At 34.2% G+C, this 20708-nt stretch overlaps 1 protein-coding gene across 7 annotated transcripts in view; it reads left to right on the top strand.

Moving 5' to 3' along the window:
* Nucleotides 1-20708, top strand: part of SNX14 (sorting nexin 14) — a 55285-nt gene that overhangs the window by 10052 nt on the left and 24525 nt on the right. For 6 of the 7 annotated variants that reach the window (XM_037520051.2, XM_054699015.1, XM_037520049.2 and 3 more), the window contains exons 5-15: nucleotides 2198-2241; nucleotides 3960-4047; nucleotides 4488-4572; nucleotides 12132-12288; nucleotides 13515-13590; nucleotides 14247-14291; nucleotides 14398-14478; nucleotides 14860-14974; nucleotides 17909-18064; nucleotides 18427-18551; nucleotides 19064-19122. In XM_037520051.2, the coding sequence (XP_037375948.1) occupies nucleotides 2198-2241; nucleotides 3960-4047; nucleotides 4488-4572; nucleotides 12132-12288; nucleotides 13515-13590; nucleotides 14247-14291; nucleotides 14398-14478; nucleotides 14860-14974; nucleotides 17909-18064; nucleotides 18427-18551; nucleotides 19064-19122 (1031 nt within the window). The remainder of the gene's footprint in view (nucleotides 1-2197; nucleotides 2242-3959; nucleotides 4048-4487; nucleotides 4573-12131; nucleotides 12289-13514; nucleotides 13591-14246; nucleotides 14292-14397; nucleotides 14479-14859; nucleotides 14975-17908; nucleotides 18065-18426; nucleotides 18552-19063; nucleotides 19123-20708) is intronic. The other variant, XM_054699017.1, reaches the window with a different exon arrangement.

The raw sequence follows: 20708 nt of genomic DNA, 5'->3' as shown, positions 1-20708 counted from the left end.
CATTCAACTGCTGCGCCACCAGGGGAGGCCCTTATAAACATTTTTTAAAGTCTTGCTTTAGGCAGGAACTGGGATAGACACTAGGAATACAAAGAGAAAAAGATATCCCTTTCTTCTAGGAACTTCAGTTTAGGAGGGTAGGTTGATCTGTAAACAGTAATTATAATAAAATGTAATGCCGGCAGTAGTGGGAGAAATGTAAAAACTATAGAATTAGTTGAAAGGAGGAAAGTTGGGAAGGATGATTAGAAGTCTTCTAGATTAATAGTGTAGGCAAGGTTATTTCACAGTTTTGGAAGAATTTTTTGGCATGTTCAGTAGCAGGAGGCTAATTTGTGAAGGATGATGTGGGCAATGAAGAGAGAGTATTCTATTAGTTAATATTTGCATGATTTCATGTACTTGATACACAACCTATGAAGTAGGTGCTATTATTGGTGATTTTTCTTCAACTTTTATAGCAGGTTAGTAGCAGAATACTATCTTAATCCCAAGTCTAGCTTTGTTATTGAGCAGTTTTTATATGGCCCTTCAGAAATTATCAGATTATCAAAAGACTTTAAAGGGCCATGTTAAAAGATTTTAGTTGCTCATGAAAATCAGTGGTTGTCAACTATGTCCCTAGAATTTATAGATATGAGTTATAGGATGCAGTGGGAGGTGGTAAGACGGTAAATGGTCACAGCTGCTGGCATTTAGTTCTTTCCTGTCCCTTCAAAATCAGTGCAGCTCCACTTTTCTTACTTTGATATATTGAGAGTTTTATGCAAGGGAATTATGTGAAGAATGGAGGGGAACTACTTTGGAAGTAGGGAGACCATTTTAGAGACAATTGCTATATATGGGGTGGGAAAGTAAGGACCTAAACAGTGGGGCTGTAGAAAAGAGCTACTTAGCATATAAAATCAGTAGAATTTGGTAATTACAATTGGGAAACAAAGACCAAATATTTATGGTAAATTTCCAGTCTCATCTCTGTCTCATCTTTGCTTACATATATCTTATAATACTGATCTAATAGAAATGCTTGATCTTTGTAGTAAAGAATCCAAATTCTTGTTGCCTTAATACTTGGAATATCTATAACCTCGGTTACCATTCATCTGCCAGACAAAGTTTATATAGGCAGATTAGTGTTTCATTCCCTCTACTCCTTACTAATGCAAATCCTTTTAAAAAATTAAAACATACTGCAACACCCAGACCCAAGAAGTGGAAGGTTTAACAACCAACATTTTGTTACTTTTTCACACAAAACTTATATATCAATTTTAAATAGACAGCTAAAATTTTCAGAAAGTGAACGTATCCATATAACCAGCACCCAGATCAAGAAACAAAACGTTATCACCAACCCAGATACCTCTCTCATATTCCCTTTTGATCACTATTTTTCCTTCAAAAGCAATCACTAATACCTCATTTGACTTCTTATATAAGCCTCAGCTACTATTATATATCTTCATTTATTCTGGGAATATTGACTTAGGAATTAGGAATGAGCGTTAGGAATGCAAAAAGACTAACCTATTTTTTAATTTCTTTCCATACAAATTTTTTGGGTCAGTGAAGCAATTTAAGTTTTTTCTTTCTTTCATTATGGGAATATATAGAAATGTGTCATTTTTTTTTTTTAAAGATTTTTTTATTTATGTGTAGAAGAACTGGGGTGTAGAGCAGAGGTGCAGGGGGTGAGAGGATTCACCAGAGACAGAGTGGGGAGCAGAACAGGAGGATTTACTAAAATACACTGCTGAGGGGAGCAGCAGGTGAGACAGGAGAGGTCTGCTGAGCCATGTGGGTTAGCTCTCTGGCTGGGGTTCAAACTCAGGCTGTAGTGGTTAGAGTGCTGAGACTTAACCCCTGGGCCATTGGGTCGGGGGAGAGGGGCCCAAAATATGTATGTGTTATTTAGCACTTAATCTTACACAAAAGGCTGAGGAGTGGTGTGTGTTTCATTCTAATAGTTATTTTTCTTTTATATGAAGTTTATGATTTTCAAAATGTTTTCTCACATATTCTCTTTGATCATCAATCATGTAATGTTCACATATGCATTTTATCATATGAAAGTATGATATTAGATATCAATATTTGGGATAACAAAATTGGTTCTTGGTACTATTTATTTAGTAGTATAGTGTATTTTCCAAGAATTAATTAATTTGATTTTTCCTTAAAAATAATTTTTATGCAGGTTCTTGAATTAGTGTTGGAAAATTTTGTTTATCCATGGTACAGGTATGTTCTTTCTATAAGACTTTTTTTTCTTTAGTATAGTGAATGCCATCAAGTTTAGTGTGCTAATGATACATTTTCAGTGTAGGCTAGGGTTTTCATATTTTGCACTATAGACATTTTAGGCCAAGTAATTCTATTGTTTTGTGGGGGTAGAGTTATACTAGGTGCTGGTAGTACTCTCTCTTGCCCCTTAGTTCTGACCACCAAAAATACCTGAAGTGATTGTCAAGTGATACCTGGGAGGCATAACTGACCCCAGTTAAAGAATCATTGATACAGGCAATCAATTACCAGTTTAGTAATAGCAAAGAGGAAAATAAACCCTTTAATACCTTTGAAAGTAACTTGTAGTATTTCTCATCATTCCTAAAGGTAGTGATTTAATATTTTGTATGTATTTTATACACTTGAAATAATTGTACATTTAGAGGAGAAATTTATTTTCAGATATTTTATTAGATTGAAGTATAATTTCTATAGAGTTTTCCTGGAAAATTAGTAATTTTTTTGCCAAAATAATTTTGTTTTTGGTATTTGCAATGAATATTCAAATGATCTATATACCTTGCAGGATTTTTGAGAAAAATTGAGTTTGAGAATCAGGAATCCAAGTTAATCATTTAATAAATATATTTACTCACATAAGCATCATGTGTTTTGTATGTTTGAATACTTATACCTATATGACTTACAAATGTAATATTTAAACATCTAGCTTTATGCTGATTCAGTGTTTTGAGTTTTGTATAAGAAATGCTACTAATCGAGTTGATTTATAGTCTATTAAGGCAAATTTAATACCCAATTTTTATGTTATATTTTCCTGAAAAGCTATGTAAGTTAATTTTTTCTTTGGCATCTATCTTAAATATGTGTCAGTTGCCATTTAAGTAAAGCTGACGATGAGGATCTAAGTGAAATGAATCCTGTTGTAATCACTCTCTCCCATCCCCCCTACTTTGTGATTTTTTAGACATAAAATCTGACTGTATTTCTAAATGTTAAAATATGTATTTTTTCTCTCAGTATAGTTATTGATGTTATAATATACCCCCTTTCCTGGGGTTAATAGTGGGAACCAGGATTGATACAATTCTTTTTCTCATTCTATCAAGGGACTTAACCCTCTTCAAGTTCAGTGTATCACCATTTATACATAGACTTTGTTGCTTGCCTTTGATTAGAGCAGTGTCCTAATTCTTCTCGGGTCCTCAAGACTTCAGGAAAATGAAAAATAGCTCCTTAGAAGAAGGTTGTCAGAATTTCTATTTACAAATATTTGTGTTTCAGATTTTCTCTTCAAATAGAATGAAGTTTTTTAGCTTTAGAATTAATTTATATTGTTAATTATAAATATTTTAAACTAAAATATAGTAGTTCTGTAGCTTCTTCAGAATTTTTGTTTCTTAAAAATTTCTTGATGCTTAGAAATCATCTCAGTATTGTGAAAACATAAGTATGTACATGTCATTGTCTGCAGGGAAATATATACCACAATTTAGTATAATAGTGACTACGTCTTGGTACTAGAATTATGGGAGATGTTTATCTTCTGATGTATGCAATGAATGTATTATTTGTTTTTTTAAAAAAGAGGAAACAAATAGGAATGGAATAGTAAATGGTAAAAGAGGATTTTCTAAACTTTCCTTGATGTCTAAAAAGAAAGTTTTGTATTCTCTGAACTTCTAAATGCTTGCTTTTCTCCTCTATTGAAGGGATGTTACAGATGATGATTCCTTTGTTGATGAACTGAGAATTACATTACGTTTTTTTGCATCTGTTTTAATACGAAGGATCCACAAGGTACGTATCATTTAAAAAAATTTGAACTTTATCATCACTAAGAGATTTTTTTAAATCTTATTTTTACTTTATTCTATCCTGCATGTATTTGTTTTTATTTCACTTTTTTTTAGGCTAAGTAATGAATTGTTAACTTTTGATTAGTTTTACTTTCTTTTTTTTTTTTTTTTAAAGATTTATTTATTTATGCATACAAGAGCTGGGGTACAGACCAGAGATGTGGGGTGGGGGTGGTGGTGAGAGGATTCACTGGAGACAGAGTGGGGAGTAGAACAGGCAGACTGACCAAAATACACTGCTGAGGGGATATTCTTTAATACTTGTTATCTTGGTTTGTGGTGATTAGAAGTGAAAAAGATACTTATAGAAGAAAGTCATGTTTCATTTAGATGCATTTGCTGAGTAAAAGGTCATGCTTCTGAACTACATTGTTTTCCCAGGTGGATATTCCATCTATTATAACCAAGAAACTATTAAAAGCAGCAATGAAGCATATAGAAGTGATAGTTAAAGCCAATAAGAAAGGTAATACCGTTTTCTACTACAAAGTTTGAATAATTTTGTTTTTTATGCACCAACTTGTACCTTAGATATCTAAGAGTACTGCAAATTAGCTAATATAGTCACAAGTATTTTGAGTGTATACTTTTAAACTGAAATGTCTTTCAGTAGATTATTAACCATGTGTGTGATTTTGAAAACCCGAGAATCTATTAAAATTATAGAATTGAGGGCCTCCCCGGTGGCGCAGCGGTTGAGCGCTGGGTTGCGAAACTGCGCGCGGCCTCTGCGGCGCCGGTTCGATCCCCGGCTGCTCCCCGGCCACCGGAGGAGGATCCCACATAGCGTGCAGACCTCTCCTGCCGCCCGCTGCTCCCCTCAGCAGTGTACTTCGGTCCTTCTGCCTGCTCTGCTCCCCGCTCTGGCTCTGGTGAATTCTCTCACCCTCCCTCCCGCACTTCGGACTGTACCCAGTGCATGTATAAACAAAACAAACAAACAAACCAGCAAACAAATAAATAAAGCATGCCTCTATTAAAAAAAAAAAAAAAAAAAAAAAAAAATTATAGAATTGATAATTTCTTGCCTTCCTTACTTCCTCTGCAGTATCTCTCACATCTTTTCCCCTTTTCTCCTTATTGATTTCAATTAGTTTTAATGTATTCTAATCCGTAGATTGCTGTATATATTGCCACCACGTTAGTTTCTTAATACCACAATTCTCATGTTAACTTCCTACTAAAAAAAATTAGCACCTCCGCAGGGCCGGTTCTATCCCAGCCACCGGGTGAGGGTCCCACATGGCGTGCAGACTTCTCCTGCCGCCCGCTGCTCCCCTCAGCAGTGTATTTCGGTCCTTCTGACTGTTCTGCTCCCTGCTCTGGCTCTGGTGAATTCTCTCACCCTCCCACGCTTCTGACTGTACCCAGTGCTTGTATAAATAAATAAATAAATCTTTAAAAAAAAAAAAAAAAATAAAAACTATCTTTAAACTCTTCTCTATCTAGTTAAATATTTTTATCTACTCTGTCTTTTACTGTGTATTATGTTAGCTAGCTATGATAACTATGGTTTGTTTGCTGTTTCTCATCTGTGTCCTGACTTTCATTGCCATAGTTTGCATATAGCATATGTTCTGTAAATGTTTTCTAATTGATTGAATGAAATCTTCATTTGTGACTTTTCTTACTCTTGGTCAAGCTAAAATAGTCCGTTTAAACATTTCTTCTGTGTTCTATACTTGGTTCTTTGTGAAACAGATTTTCTTTCTTTTAATTTGCTGTTCTTGTTAGTCAATACTTTTCCAAGTAAGTTCTGTAGAGTATAACTATTCGAACAACCATGTAGAAGAAGTTTAATGTCACATATTCTGGTAACCATTGTATATTGTATTCCCCTACTGGAAATTTGCTAGTAAGGACTAACCAAAAACTCTTGAGTTTCGACACCAGTGAAATAGCTTAAACTTTAATACTCCCAAACTCTTTTGAACATAGAAGCATTTCCCTCTTTTGTATTATTGATTGATATAACCAGAGCATATTTTGTGTGCTCTAGGTAGAGTTGAAGATAAATTGAATAAAATTACTTGTTCATTTGACCCTTAGTCTGAAAAATTCCTCAGGTATGAGAAGCATTTCAAATTAAATATTGAAATTTTTTGGTATGTTTATCTTATGGGAATGAGTAGAAGTAGTTGTATTTTCAATACATAGATAAAAAGTGAGAGTTTGAATACTTGTAGTGTGTTAAATAAAATAATTTTTAAAATCATTGTCCTTTGAGGAAAACATGCTAGAGACAGTATCTCTATTGTTGCCATTTTGTTAAGGCTACTTTACTGTGAGAAAAATATAGAGGAAAAATGTTGTTTACTAGATTTTATTTTTTAGAGCATTTTTAAGTTATAGAAAAATTGAGCAAAAAGTAGAGTTCCTACACATCCCTCCCTTTTCTCTATTATTAACATTTTGCATTAATTGATATATTTACAATTGATTTACCGATATTGATACATTATTTTTAGCAAGTCTATGGTTTACATTAGGTAGGGTTTACTTTATTGTATATTCTATGGCTTTTGACAAATGCATGATGCCATGTGTCCACATTATAATATCCTACTGAATAGTTTCATTGCCCTGAAAATTCCCTGTATTTCACCTATGTACCTTTCCCTCCTTCATGAACCATGGTTACCATTGATCATTTTATTATCTCTATAGTTCTGCTTTTTCTAGATGTCATATAGTTATATTATAACCTTTTCAGACAAGCTTTTTTCACTTAGAAATATCATTAAGGCACCTCCTTGTATTTTTGTGATTTGATAGTTTGTTTCTTTTTATTGTTCACACATCGTCCATTGTATAGATGTGTCACTTTATCTGTTAACCTATTGAAGGATATCTTGGTTGTTTCCTGGGTTTGGCAGTTATAAGTAAAGCTCCTATAAACATTGTATGCAGGCAGGTTTTTGTATGGGAAAAGTATTTTTATAAATTTTTTTTAAAAGATTTATTTATCTATACAAGCACTGGGGTAAAGGCCAGAGGCGCGGGAGGGTGAGAGAATTCACCAGACAGAGCAGGGAGCAGAACAGGCAGAAGGATCTAAGTACACTGCTGAAGGGAGCAGCGGGTGAGACAGGAGAGGTCTGCTGAGCCATGTGGGTCAGCTCCCTGGCTGACAGTGAATCGAACCGGCGCTGCAGAGGCTGCGGGACAGCTTCACAGCGCTGTGCTCCACCTGCTGCAACACTGGGGAGGCCCAGATTCTTTGTTTTAAAAACACTTTTAACTCTGACTATAAGTAAATAGAATCATGTTTTTATTTTTAGTTGAATTGATTGTTTTTTTTTTTTGTTTTGTTTTTTAAATAATAAATTTTATTTTTATATTCCCCATACAATTGCAGCCCCCCCATTCTGACCCCAATCCCTCCCCTCCCGCCCCCGCCCCCTAAAAGTGTCTCTGGTTCATAGTTTTTTGTTGATTTTGATTTTCACTTTCTTATAGTTATTCATTTTCCTGGTCCCTTATTTAAGTTTTCTAGATTCCTGCTATGAGTGAGACCATCCGGTATTTTTCTTTTTCTTTTTGGCTTATTTCGCTGAGCATGATCCCTTCCAGCGCCATCCATGTTGCTGCAAATTGCATGTGTTTATCTTTTTTGAATGCTGAGTAATATTCCATGGTATATATGTACCACATCTTCTTGATCCAGTCATCTATTTTTGGGCATTTGGGTTGTTTCCAAAGCTTAGCTATTGTAAACAGTGCTGCTATAAACATAGGGGTGCAGGTGTTCTTTGGAATTGATGTTTCTGTGTCCTTTGGGTAAATACCTAGGAGTGGAATTGCTGGATCATATGGAAGCTCTATGTTTAGTAGGTCCAGAAATCTCCACACAGCTCTCCACAGTGGTTGGACCAGTTTGCACTCCCACCAACGATGCAGAAGAGTTCCTTTTTCTCCACACCCTCGCCAACATTTGTTGTTGCTAGTTTTTTTAATATGTGCCATTCTCACTGGTGTAAGATGGTATCTCATGGTAGTTTTGATTTGCATTTCCCTGATTACAAGTGATGTTGAACATTTTTTCATATGCCTGTTGGCCATTTGCATTTCCTCTTCAGAGAAGTTTCTTTTTAGCTCTTCTGCCCATTTTTTTAAAGTATTTTTTTTTTAATTTAATTTTTTTTTTATAGAGGCATGTTTTATTTATTTATTTGTTTGTTTGTTTGTTTATACATGCACTGAGTACAGTCAGAAGCACGGGAGGGTGAGAGAATTCACCAGAGCCAGAGCAGGGAGCAGAGCAGGCAGAAGGACCGAAGTACACTGCTGAGGGGAGCAGCGGGCGGCAGGAGAGGTCTGCGCGCCATGTGGGACCCTCCTCCAGTGGCCGGGGAGAAGCCAGGAACGAACCGGCGCCACAGAGGCAGCTGGCAGCTTCGCAACCTAGCGCTCAACCGCTGCGCCACCGGGGAGGCCCCTCTTCTGCCCATTTTTTGACTGGATTATTTTCTTTGTTGTTGTTGAGTCTCATCAGCTCTTTGCAGATTTTTGTGATCAGTCCTTGAATTGATTGTTTTAATAAAATCCCCAAATTACTTTGTCCCTATTTGAGTGATGTTATACATAACCAGAATTTATTGTTGAAGCTTTGCAAGAGAAAGGTTGCTGATTTGTTATTAATGGAAAAAAGTGGTCTTCAATCATAAAATTACCACAAATTATTAGTTAGGGTTCATTAATAACATTATGAATAATGAAATCTATGGATTTAAAAGGTCAGAGAACTAAGAGAACTCTTATCCATTGGTCATTGTGTTCTAAATAGTATTAGATAGGCTTGTAAAAAAGATTCTCAGATTTTTGCTTTTTAGTTCTTTTTTTAAAAAATAACAGTTTTATGGGGTTTTTTTGCACAGAAGAACTGGGGTGAGGGCAGAGGTGTGGGGGAGGTTGAAAGGAAGGGGGTGAGAGAATTCACTAGAGACAGAGTGGGGAGAGAACGGGCAAGATTTACTGAACTGCTCTGTTAAGAGAAGCAGTGGGTGAGATAGGAGAGATCTGCTGTGTCATTTGTGGGTTAGCTGCCTGGCCCGGAATCAAACTCAGGCTATAAAAGTGATAGTGCTGAGACTTAACCCTAGGCTACCAAGGAAGCCCTGATTTTCATTTCTTTTATAAAATTTGTTTTCTAAATTCTTTGGTCCCCACAGTTGTACATAACTCAGGAAATAATTACATCATTATCTTTTCATCCATATTTATCCTTACTTTCTTAGTGTTCTCTGTTGATTCTGCCTGTTTAGAATAGGGATTAGATGAACGTTTTCTGTCTATGGCCTTTAAAAATGTTGAATATATATAGTTTAGAAATACTGGTTTAATTTAAATTCAACAATAATGTATAGACTCCATTCTTTCATCCTAAAGGTATCTTTTGGTCATGGATTGTGGAGACTTTTTCTTTTGTGGCCTGAAAACTAGTGACTGAGTAGGGAATCAATATACTAGTGATTAGTGGGAAATAATCCAAACCCTGTTTTCCAGCATTTGTTTTTTGTTGTATTTCCAATCAATGTTCTTTTCCTCCTATATTCTTTTTTTTTTCTTTTTCTTTTTTTTTAAATAATAAATTTTATTTTTATATTCCCCCATACAATTGAAAACCCCCCATTCTGACCCCAATCCCTCCCCTCCCAGCCCCCACCCTCCAAAAGTGTCTCTGGTTCATAGTTTTTTGTTGATTTTGATTTTCACTTTCTTATAGTTATTCATTTTCCTGGTCCCTTATTTAAGTTTTCTAGATTCCTGCTATGAGTGAGACCATCCGGTATTTTTCTTTTTCTTTTTGGCTTATTTCGCTGAGCATGATCCCTTCCAGCGCCATCCATGTTGCTGCAAATTGCATGTGTTTATCTTTTTTGAATGCTGAGTAATATTCCATGGTATATATGTACCACATCTTGATCCAGTCATCTATTTTTGGGCATTTGGGCTGTTTCCAAAGCTTAGCTATTGTAAATAGTGCTGCTATAAACATAGGGGTGCAGGTGTTCTTTGGAATTGATGTTTCTGTGTCCTTTGGGTAAATATCTAGGAGTGGAATTGCTGGATCATATGGAAGGTCTATGTTTAGTAGGTCCAGAAATCTCCACACAGCTCTCCATAGTGGTTGGACCAGTTTGCACTCCCACCAACAGTGTAGAAGAGTTCCTTTTTCTCCACAACCTCGCCACCTCCTATATTCTTCTTATCTTTCTCCAGATTCCTTTATTTTTTCATTACCCAGGACTACAAAAATCTCTCAATCTGACAGATGTCCAATTTAATGATTTAATTTATATATTATGTGTGAATACTTAAACAACAAATATAATAATAATACATTTTGGATGATAATTTTTCAGTGTTCAGACTATTTACTGATATGGAAATTGAGACTGAAATGGATTAGATCATTTGTTCATGATAGTATCAGTTAGTAAAGTAGACCTAGGATTTAGCATAATTTAATCTTATTTCAAATCTCTGCTCGTGATATAAATTTAAAAAGAACTGTGCCCCAAGTGCAGCAGATCTCTCTTGTCTTGCTCCTCTCCTGTATATTTCAATAAATCCATCCGTTCTGTTCTCTACTCTCTCTCTGGTGAATTCTCTAACCCTTGCATCTCTAGCTTACACCCAATTCTCCCCCACGACAAATTATACCTCAATAAAAAAAAGAAAAACAAAAGAACTATGCCTCAAATACTTGGGAATTGGCACGTAATTTCAAAATTATAAAATAAAGTTATTTCTCAGAAAAACTATGTCTTTGCCAGTCCTGCTTTTGTATCTCAGGTACAGATAGCCTTCTTTTACCTTATTGTACTCATATCATTAGAATTCATGTATTGGTTTTTTATTTAATTCTCTTTTAATAAAACTAGATTTTTAAATTTTTAATTAAAATAGAATATTTTAATGAAAATAGAATAGTCAGAATTAAATATCAATGAATTAGGATTATTAGGGCTAAACTTTCCTGTGATTTTAAAACTTGGCATAGAATGCAGAAAGATAGAAGTGTCTATTTTTTACCTAGTCTCTTGAGTGGCAGTACTATGATTTTGAAGTTTTAAAATATTATTATTATTATTATTATTATTATTTATTTATTTATTTTTAAAGATTTGCTCTTATTTATTTATACAAGCACTGGGCACAGTCAGAAGCCCGGGAGGGTGAGAGAATTCACCAGAGCCAGAGTGGGGAGCAGATCAGGCAGAAGGACCGAAGTACACTGCTGAGGGGAGCAGCGGGCTGCAGGAGAGGTCTCTGCGCCACGTGGGGATCCTCCTCCGGTGGCCGGGGAGCAGCTGGGGATAGAACCAGCGCTGCAGAGGCTGCGGGCAGCTTCACAACCCAGCGCTCAACCGCTGCGCCACTGGGGAGGCCCTTAAAATACTATTTTAATGCTTTACCTTTTAAGAAAAATTTCTGTTAATGTAACATGATCAACTGTTTATTAAGTAATCTGTGTATCCATGTACTTCTGCCTTATATAGTTCTGTATCTCTTCAGTCCTATGTTCTAGGTGGAATACACAGAACTTAACCAAGGAAGCCAGTTTCTATACCATATTTGCTTTGAAAGGTTACCTGAATGATTTTTATGTAAAAACAGAGAAAATAAGGAGTATTAAGAAGGGATTTTTGTATTTGATGATGAATAAGATATAACGTGATATTTGTGTTACAGAAAGATGTTTTCTACTGTTCCCCCCAATTTTTTAGAAAACACTCATCTTGTTAATATAATTTGTAATGACATGAGTTTAAATTCTTATTTGTTGGAGGGGAGGAATCCTTTTATCAAATTATTGCAAAATATAAAAAAGCTTTGTGCAAAAAGGAAATTACTCTCTGTATTCTATTTGTGAAGAATTTCCCTCTACAATATATATTAGAAAGAGAAGTCTAGAAAAGGAATGACTAGATTAAATGATTTTCTATTTGTTAGTAGAAATGGTTGAAGTTACTTATTGTTGTTTAACTTCTTTCATTTTTTAAAAATTTGTATTTACAGTAGAAAATACAGAGTTTTTACAGCAAGCCGCTTTAGAAGAATATGGTCCAGAGCTTCATGTGGCTTTGAGGAGTCGAAGAGATGAATTGCACTATTTAAGGAAACTTACTGAACTACTTTTTCCTTATATTTTGCCTCCTAAAGCAACAGACTGCAGGTATAAATAGACTGGAAAATGTCATGGCAGTATTTGCATGTTATGCCATATGTATATTGCTATTCTTGATCGTAATAAGAGTACACTAAACTTTGAGGTAAGCCTATGATATGAATAATTTTTCACTTAAGATATGTAATTTGTGAGGTCCTAAAATGCTATTTTAGGTGTACTGATTTATTTTTTTTTGTTAGGTGTTTTGTTTAGAATTTTTTCTTAGAATTGATCTTAGGAAATCACAGATAAATATGAATAAAAATAATTTTCTTATTTGAGATCATTATACTTGTTACTTGCTTACTGTTTGTCTTTCTTTTTTTTAAGATTTATTTATTTATATAAGAACTGGGGTACAGGCCAGAGGCGCAGGAGAGGATTCACCAGAGAGAGAGTGGGGAAAAGAACAGGCAGACTGACAGAAAAAACTGCTGAGGAGAGCAGCGGGCAAGACAGGAGAGGTCTGCTGCACCATGTGGGTATCTCCCCTGCTGGCCAGGAATTGAACCGGCACTGCAAAAGCTGCGTACAGCTTCACAGCGCTGTGCTCAACCCGCTGCGCCACTAGGGAGACCCGCTTACTGTCTCTTTTGAGAATTATATGTTATTACTCATCGGCAGAAACACTTTGAACCAACTATAAGACAAGTTTGACTTTTAAACTGTCTGACTGGGAAGAATAATTTAGTCCTTCTACTCTTTCCTACCTGCGCTGGCAGTAGCATGCTTAGCTTATTCCATAAGGTCACCTCATTACTCTTACCCTAGTACTTCTCAGCAGAGAAACCGTTGCTTGTTTTTAGTGATATACTTTGAATATTGCCTTGACATTTTAATTTTTATAACTGTTAGTATTTTATTTTATGTATTTAATTATATTTACTAAAATAATTATACTATTAAACATTTTAGTTTTAAACATTAATTTAAAAGTATGTTGAATATTTTAAATACTGCAAGGCAGGAAGTATGTTCTAGTGTTTTCCCTAAGTCTCTCTTGCAAAAGAAATGTGTTTTTTTCTGTTAAGTAATGTTCTTTTGTAGTCAATTGTGGACTCCATGTGTGGTCTGTGAACGAGAAACATAAGCATCACTAGGGAGTTTGTTAGAAGTAGAGAATCTCAGGGTATGCCCTAGACCTACTGAATTATGGTCTGCATTTTAACAAGATCCCTAGTTAAGAACGGATGTAAATCACTAAACATTCACAGTTATTGTTTCTTTTTCAGATCCCTGACCTTACTTTTAAGAGAAATCCTTTCTGGATCGGTGTTCCTTCCTTCTTTGGATTTCCTGGCTGATCCAGTAAGATTAAACAAACTTCTTTTTATTTAATTGTGGTAAAATACATGCCAAATTTACCCTTTTAAAAATAAAATTTGCCCTCTTAAAAATTTTTACATGTACAGTTCAGTAGTAGTAAGTACATTCATATTATTATGCGATAGTTACCACTACCCATCTCCAGAACTTTCATCTTACAAAACTGAAACTGTGTACCTATAAAACAATAATTCTCCATTCCTCCTTCCTCATAATCCTTGGCAACCACCAGGGTTTGGTGTTTTCAAGGTTCATCAGTGTTGCAGCATATGTCAATATTTCCTTCATTAAGACTGAATAATATTCCACTGTAGTTGTATACTACATGTTTCTTACACATCAATACATTGATGAATACTTGAGTAGCTTTTACTTTGGAGCTAGTAAAATTTTGAAGAAAGGGATTAATTCATAAACATTTTGTGTACCAAAGTCATATTAACTTTTATTTTCTCATTTTTACTAAAGATAAGACCCTTCATTGTGGATTTTTTAAAAGTCCCTCTGTATTACATACATGCAGATGCTTTACTGTTGCATTTTTCCAGAAACTTTTGTGATATGATAAAAAGCTTTGAGAATTCTAATAGAATACAGTTATGGAGTTATTTTGATCATTGTTTGTTATTTTCCATTAGGATACTGTGAATCATTTACTTCTCATCTTCATGGATAAAAGTCCAGTTGAGTATTGAACATACTAGAAAACACTTCAGATTGCATTGAATTTTGATTCATATCTGTCAAATAAAATTACAATTTTATTAAATTAATTCTCTTTCTTCAAAGCCTGAAAAAGCAACTGAACCACCTTCCCCTTTGGTTCCATTCTTGCAGAAATTTGCAGAACCCAGAAATAAAAAGCCATCTGTAAGTATTCCAGCAACAGCTTATATTACTTTTTTTTTTTAAGATTTATTTATTTATGCATACAAGAGCTGAGGTACAGGCCAGAGATGCGGAGGGGGGTGAGAGGATTCACCAGAGATAGAGCGGGAAACAGGCAGATCTACTGAAATACACTGCTGAAGGGAGCAGCGGGTGAGATAGGAGAGGTCTGCTTCGCCATGTGGGTTGCTCCCTGACTGGTCGGGGATTGAACTCGTGCTGCAGAGGCTGCAGATTGCTTCATAGTGCAGTGCTTAATCCCTTGCGCCACCAGGGAGGCCTGGCTTATATTACTTTTGATATAAATGATATTGTGACATATTTTTAGAGTCTTAACTTACTCTTCTCCTATATTATAATCAGGTGCTGAAGTTAGAATTGAAGCAAATCAGGGAGCAACAAGATCTCTTATTTCGTTTTATGAACTTTTTGAAACAAGAAGGAGCGGTGCATGTGTTGCAAATTTGTCTGACTGTGGGTGAGACTTACCTGTGTACTTTACCAGAATCATTTAAAAATGTTTAATGTATTTGAATAGTTAGATCAGATGCAATGTTGTAGTTGTCATCTATCCATGTTCTGAAAGCACCTATAAATTTCCTCTCAAGTGTCCACTCCTTTTCATATTGGGACATAATCTATAACTGACTTCAGTAAAATCCTATTAGCAGAAAAGAAGCACTAAAAGTTCTTTATGATGGAAATGTATTAAAGACCCAGTTGTTAGCCCATATTAATAGTACTCTATCATAGTTTTTGCGAATGATTATTTTTATTAAATCCACTGTAAAAATATTTTAGTTTGACTGTAAAAGCTCTATAACAACTTGCACAATTGGATTTTATGAGAAACTTTGTGGACAAGCTGTGAAAAGATTCATTTTTTTAAATGCAAATAATGTCTTTTTAAATACCACTTTTTAAAAATTGAGATATAAGTTATATGGTGAAACTTACAAAACTTAAATGTACAGTTTGATAAATTTTGACAAATGTGTACATTTCTTTCATCTCAGAAAGTTCCTCTAGGGTTCTTTCCAAATGATCATCCCTGCTTCCACTCATGCCAAAGTAATCACCGATCTTACTTCTCTAACCACAGATTAGTTTTGCTGTATGTTTTCCTTATGTAAATAGAATCACATAGTATGTATTCATTTGTGCCTTCCTTCATTCATTCAGTATAATGCTTTTTTGTGAATTGATCCCTGTTATTGTATGGATCAGTAGTTTGCTCTTTGCTTAGTAGTAGTCTTTGGCACGAATATGTTAAAATTATCTCTTCTTGTGAATGGATAGCCGCAGTGCTTCCATTTTTGAGCTATTATAAATAAAGCTTCTGTGAACATTTTTGTACAGGGCTCTTTTTTGGGCATATAAATAATAACTGGAAGTAGAATTGCCCAGTCATAATGTGTGTGTGTGTGTGTGTATATTTAGTTTTATAAGAAACTGCCAAATTGTTTTCCCAAGTAGTTGTGCTGTTTTACTCCTAATTATGTGTGCGGGTTCTAGTTGCTCCACATCTTAACCAGAACTCTTGGCAGTGTTTATCTTTTTATTTATTTTAAGATTTATTTTTATCTATGCATACAAGAACTGGGGTATAAGCCAGAGGTGTGGGTGGGGGTGGTGGTGAAAGGATTCACCAGAGATAGAGCAGGGAGCAGAACAGGCACATCTACTGAAATACACTGTTGAGGGGAGCAGCGGGCGAGACAGGAGAGTTCTGCTGTGCCATGTGGGTAGCTCCCTGGCCAGGGATTAAACTCATGCTGCAGTGGCAGGCAATAGCTTGATAGTGCTGAGACTTAACCCCTGTGCCCCCTGGGAGGTCCCCCTGTTTATCTTTTTAACTTAAGCAATTTTAGTGATATCTGGTTTTTTAATTTACTTTTCTCTGATGATGAATGGTATTGAATACTTTTTCAAATATGTAAGTATTTTATTCCATTTTATCTTCTCTGTTTACTTTATGTTTCTCTTTTTCTTCTTTTTAAAAGTGGTTGGTCAGAAATCGCTTATACTGTGCACCTTTTACTTATAATAGTGTTCAGTTAAAAATATTTTAACTGATTGCTCCTGCTTTAAGAACAATCTAAGTATACTTCAAATTATCCCCTATTGCCTCTTGTGCTTTTTATCATATGTTTTAACTCTGTGTAGGCTATAAACCCCACAGTACATTGTTATTTCTTCTTTAAATGGAACACATACTTTGTGTGCCAGTTTTAGTTATTGGCATATTTACATTTCTATACCTCTTTATTCCTTTCTGCAGAACCCTTCTATTGAAAGAAATCCTGTCCACATTTCTTATCTTCTGGATATGTTTTCTTGGCTTTTGTCTGCCTGGAAAAGATGTTTATTTTGTCTTCATTTTTTAAGGATATTTTTTACTGCATATAGAATTTTCCCTACCTAGAATTTTAGGTCGACAGTTTCTTCTTTCAGCTATTTGAAGGCATTTTTCTGCTATCCTTTGGACAATGCCATTGTTTCTCATGAGAAATTAGCTTCCATTCATATTTGTTCTCCTGTGTATATAATACATCACTTTTATTCCTAGCTGGTTTTACAATTTTATCTCTTTGTCTATTAGCAGTTTGACTGTAATATACACTTTTATTTGATTTGGAATTTTCTAAGATTCTCTGATACATAGGTTGGTGTCTTTTATCATTTTTGAAAATTCTTGGGTGTTCTCTCTTCAAATATTCTGCCTCCTTTTCTCTGTCATTTCCTTTTGAGACTCCAGTTGTATAAATTTGCTGTCATCTTACAGATCTTATATATTCTGTTTCTTTTTTTTTTATTCCTTTTCTCTCTGTGCTTCAGTTTGGATAATTAATAATTCAGGGGTAAACTCCATACTAACCCTCTTGTAATAAAAACAGGGCATGCAATATTTTCATTATCCTGTATTACCATTTGTCATTTTAGAAAAAAAGATTTGTTTATTCAGAATCTCAGTTTCATCTATCACTAGTCTGTATTCTCCATGATGGAAGGAAATATTGTTTAAAAACATTAGCTGGAACTAAAGAATGTCTTAGTTCTCATTGCTACTTAGAATCAGATTTCAAAATCAAAGATCCTTGGTATAAATTAATTTAATATGTTCTTTAAAGAAAATTTTAAAAATGTGTCTACTGTTTCAAATTTTAGAATATTTGTATTGCTATGCAAATATTTATATACTTTTTATTGGTATATAAAGCATGTGGTTGTTTCTCTTTGATTTGAAGTTATTTTACTTCCAATTAAATCTTTTAAGAATGCTTACAATGAGATTTTTTTTTATAATTGCTGCTTTTAATTTTGATTATAATTAGACTGAGCACAGGAAGTTCTCATGAATAGTTTTATATTAAAATAATTCATTTTCTCTTACTCTTTCATGACTTGCCAGAGGAATTCAATGATAGAATTTTGCGACCAGAATTATCAAATGATGAAATGTTGTCTCTTCATGAGGAGTTGCAGAAGATATATAAAACTTATTGTTTGGATGAAAGTATTGACAAAATTCGATTTGATCCCTTCATTGTAGAAGAGATTAAGAAAAGTAAGTCAAATATGAGAATGAATGCTATAGATCTTTCAAAATTTTCAGTTGTATCTCTTATTTGTTATTGCAGTAGCTGTTTGAGCTACATAGGCAGCCGTTATTCTGTTTTACTAAGTAGATGAAAGTTTTGAGGAAGACATGTATTCATAATTCATATAACTAATACTTGCCTGGTTGAAACTTGGTTGTTATTATTTATCCTTATGCGTTTTCTGTACCTTACAGTGGAGTTTCTATAAAACATAATTTTAGGATTAATTGTAGGACTTTGGATTGCTCTTTCATTGTCATGAATTTTAAACCATATATAATGTATTTATGCTTTTCATAAATTTCTAAAATGTAATTTTTTGAAATAGTTGCTGAAGGACCTTATATAGATGTTGTGAAACTTCAAACTATGAGATGTCTTTTTGAAGCATATGAGCATGTACTTTCTCTCTTGGAGAATGTATTTACCCCTATGTTCTGCCACAGTGATGAGGTATGTCAAAATATTAATTTTGTTTGTAGATTTTGCTTTAAAATTTAATAGTGATTTTGTTGTTGTTTGATGAATGATTCAATAATTAACAGAAAGATAGAACATGAATTAAGAAAGTGAATACTTGTTTTTGCTATATAATTTAAGATTAGAAGTTAATTTTAAAACAATTCTCAATACCAAAACAACATTAGTGTATATGTGAAAACAACATTAGTGTATATGTGACTAGTTATATCGTGACCAAATTGGTTATCCTACTTGCCATATGCTTGAGTGGCTTTATAGTACTGATACAGAAACTCCATACTTCTGTATATTCCTCGTTTACAGAGCAGTGGAAATAAATCTCCTCAGCATCTCCATTTGCAATATTTTAACCCTTACTTTACTTGACTATGGTTTTATTCACTGGATTTAAATAATATTTTCTTTAAGCTGAAAAGAACTAAGGTAGAGTAATACATTTCACTATCAAATTTTAGTTTAATAAATCATAATTATTTTTGAAGTATTTCAGACAACTTTTAAGAGGTGCAGAATCACCAACACGCAATTCAAAATTCAACAGGTAGGTGTATTCAATCATGTGTATGTTTTATTTTTGTATTTTGTAGTTATCATTCTGTGCTGGCATCATTGTCTAATTATTTGTGATTTTTCTCTGAGTATGTGGTTCATTGCTACATTAATAAACAAGATATTCTTATTAATTGTAGACATGTACTACATATAACCCAAAAACGTCTGATGTTCATATAGAAAAGATATATACATATAGAAAAAGATATATACCATTGTCTTATTAATCTCATAATTAATGCATATTAGACCTTGATCACCTCTTTATTGGAGACTATAGGCTGCATGCATAAATGATATCCCCAAATAACTCAGTTTTAGACAGTAGTTTTTTTGTTTTTGTTTTTGTTTTTTAACCCCCAGAGAGTACTCATTCTAGTGTTTAATGGTTACAAAAGTAGAGAACTTTTCTCCCTTTTCTTTCTGACTCTGGAAATATCGGTGTGCAGTTAAATGACCTAAAGAAAGTTAACAGAAGTAGGATATTGAGCTTAAAGCTCCTCTTGGATAGGACCCTTTCAAAGGAAGCAGTCTGCTGAGTGGCTAAATGTAAGGCAGGATCATAATTTCTTTGCCATTTTGCGAACAACTTGTTTTCAACACATTAATATGTGGATTCTTCTTTTTCTGGGTAATAATTATTGTCTTTTTAAAGTATGTTTTTCTGTATTTTGACCTGACTTTAATAGTAACTGTCAGTCTTGTCAGCACTTTGCTTCTGTGATACTTCATGACCATTTAACTATATAGGATAAGTAAAGATTTCTTAACATCCTTTCACTGAAAATTTGGAGTGGCTTTGCTGATTTGCAGCTAAATAACTTAAAAAATATAAAATTTCATAGATTTTATCTACATTGTAAAAGTATTAAAATGTATTAAAATTTTATCTACATTTTAAAAGTAGAATTTTAATGCATATTAATGTTCTGTTTCATTGCATACTGAAAGCATAACTTAAAAAATACTTTGGCATCTTTTAGCTTAAATCATACTTTATTTTTTCTTTGTTTAGAGAAGAAGTTTATTCAGGAGAAAAGGGACAGAAATCTAAATCATACTTTAAAAAATATCGTAGCTTAAATCATACTTTTAAAACATACTGAAAGTAGGGGCCTCCCTGGTGGCACAAGGGGTTAAGTACCGCACTATGAAGCAATCCACAGCCTCTGCAGCATGAGTTCGATCCCTGGCCAGCCAGAGAGAAACCCACATGGCGAAGCAGACCTATCCTGTTTTTGCCTGCTACTCCCCTCAGCAGTGTATTTCAGTCAGTCTGCCTGTTCTGTTCCCCACTCTGTCTCTAGTGAATCCTCTCACCCCCTGCATCTCTGGCCTATACCCAGTTCTTGTATGCATAAATAAATAAATCTGTAAAAAAATATTTGAAATAAAAATGTGTGAAACATGTATGTTGGAAATGTTGAAAAATACAAGTTTGTTTTTTGTGTTTTGGTGACCTAACTTCTACAGACTTTTCACTATATCAAACAAATTATATACCTAAATGAGGACAAAAAATGCAGTTATTTCCCAACATACTGATTTTTTCAGAACTTTAAAAAATGAACTAGA

This window comes from Talpa occidentalis, unplaced genomic scaffold, assembly GCF_014898055.3.
Source record: "Talpa occidentalis isolate TD23 unplaced genomic scaffold, MPIMG_talOcc4v2.1 talOcc4.2, whole genome shotgun sequence".
NCBI lineage: Eukaryota > Metazoa > Chordata > Mammalia > Eulipotyphla > Talpidae > Talpa > Talpa occidentalis.
Note: the sequence above shows the minus strand (reverse complement) of the source record. Positions and strands in the feature narration are given on the sequence as shown.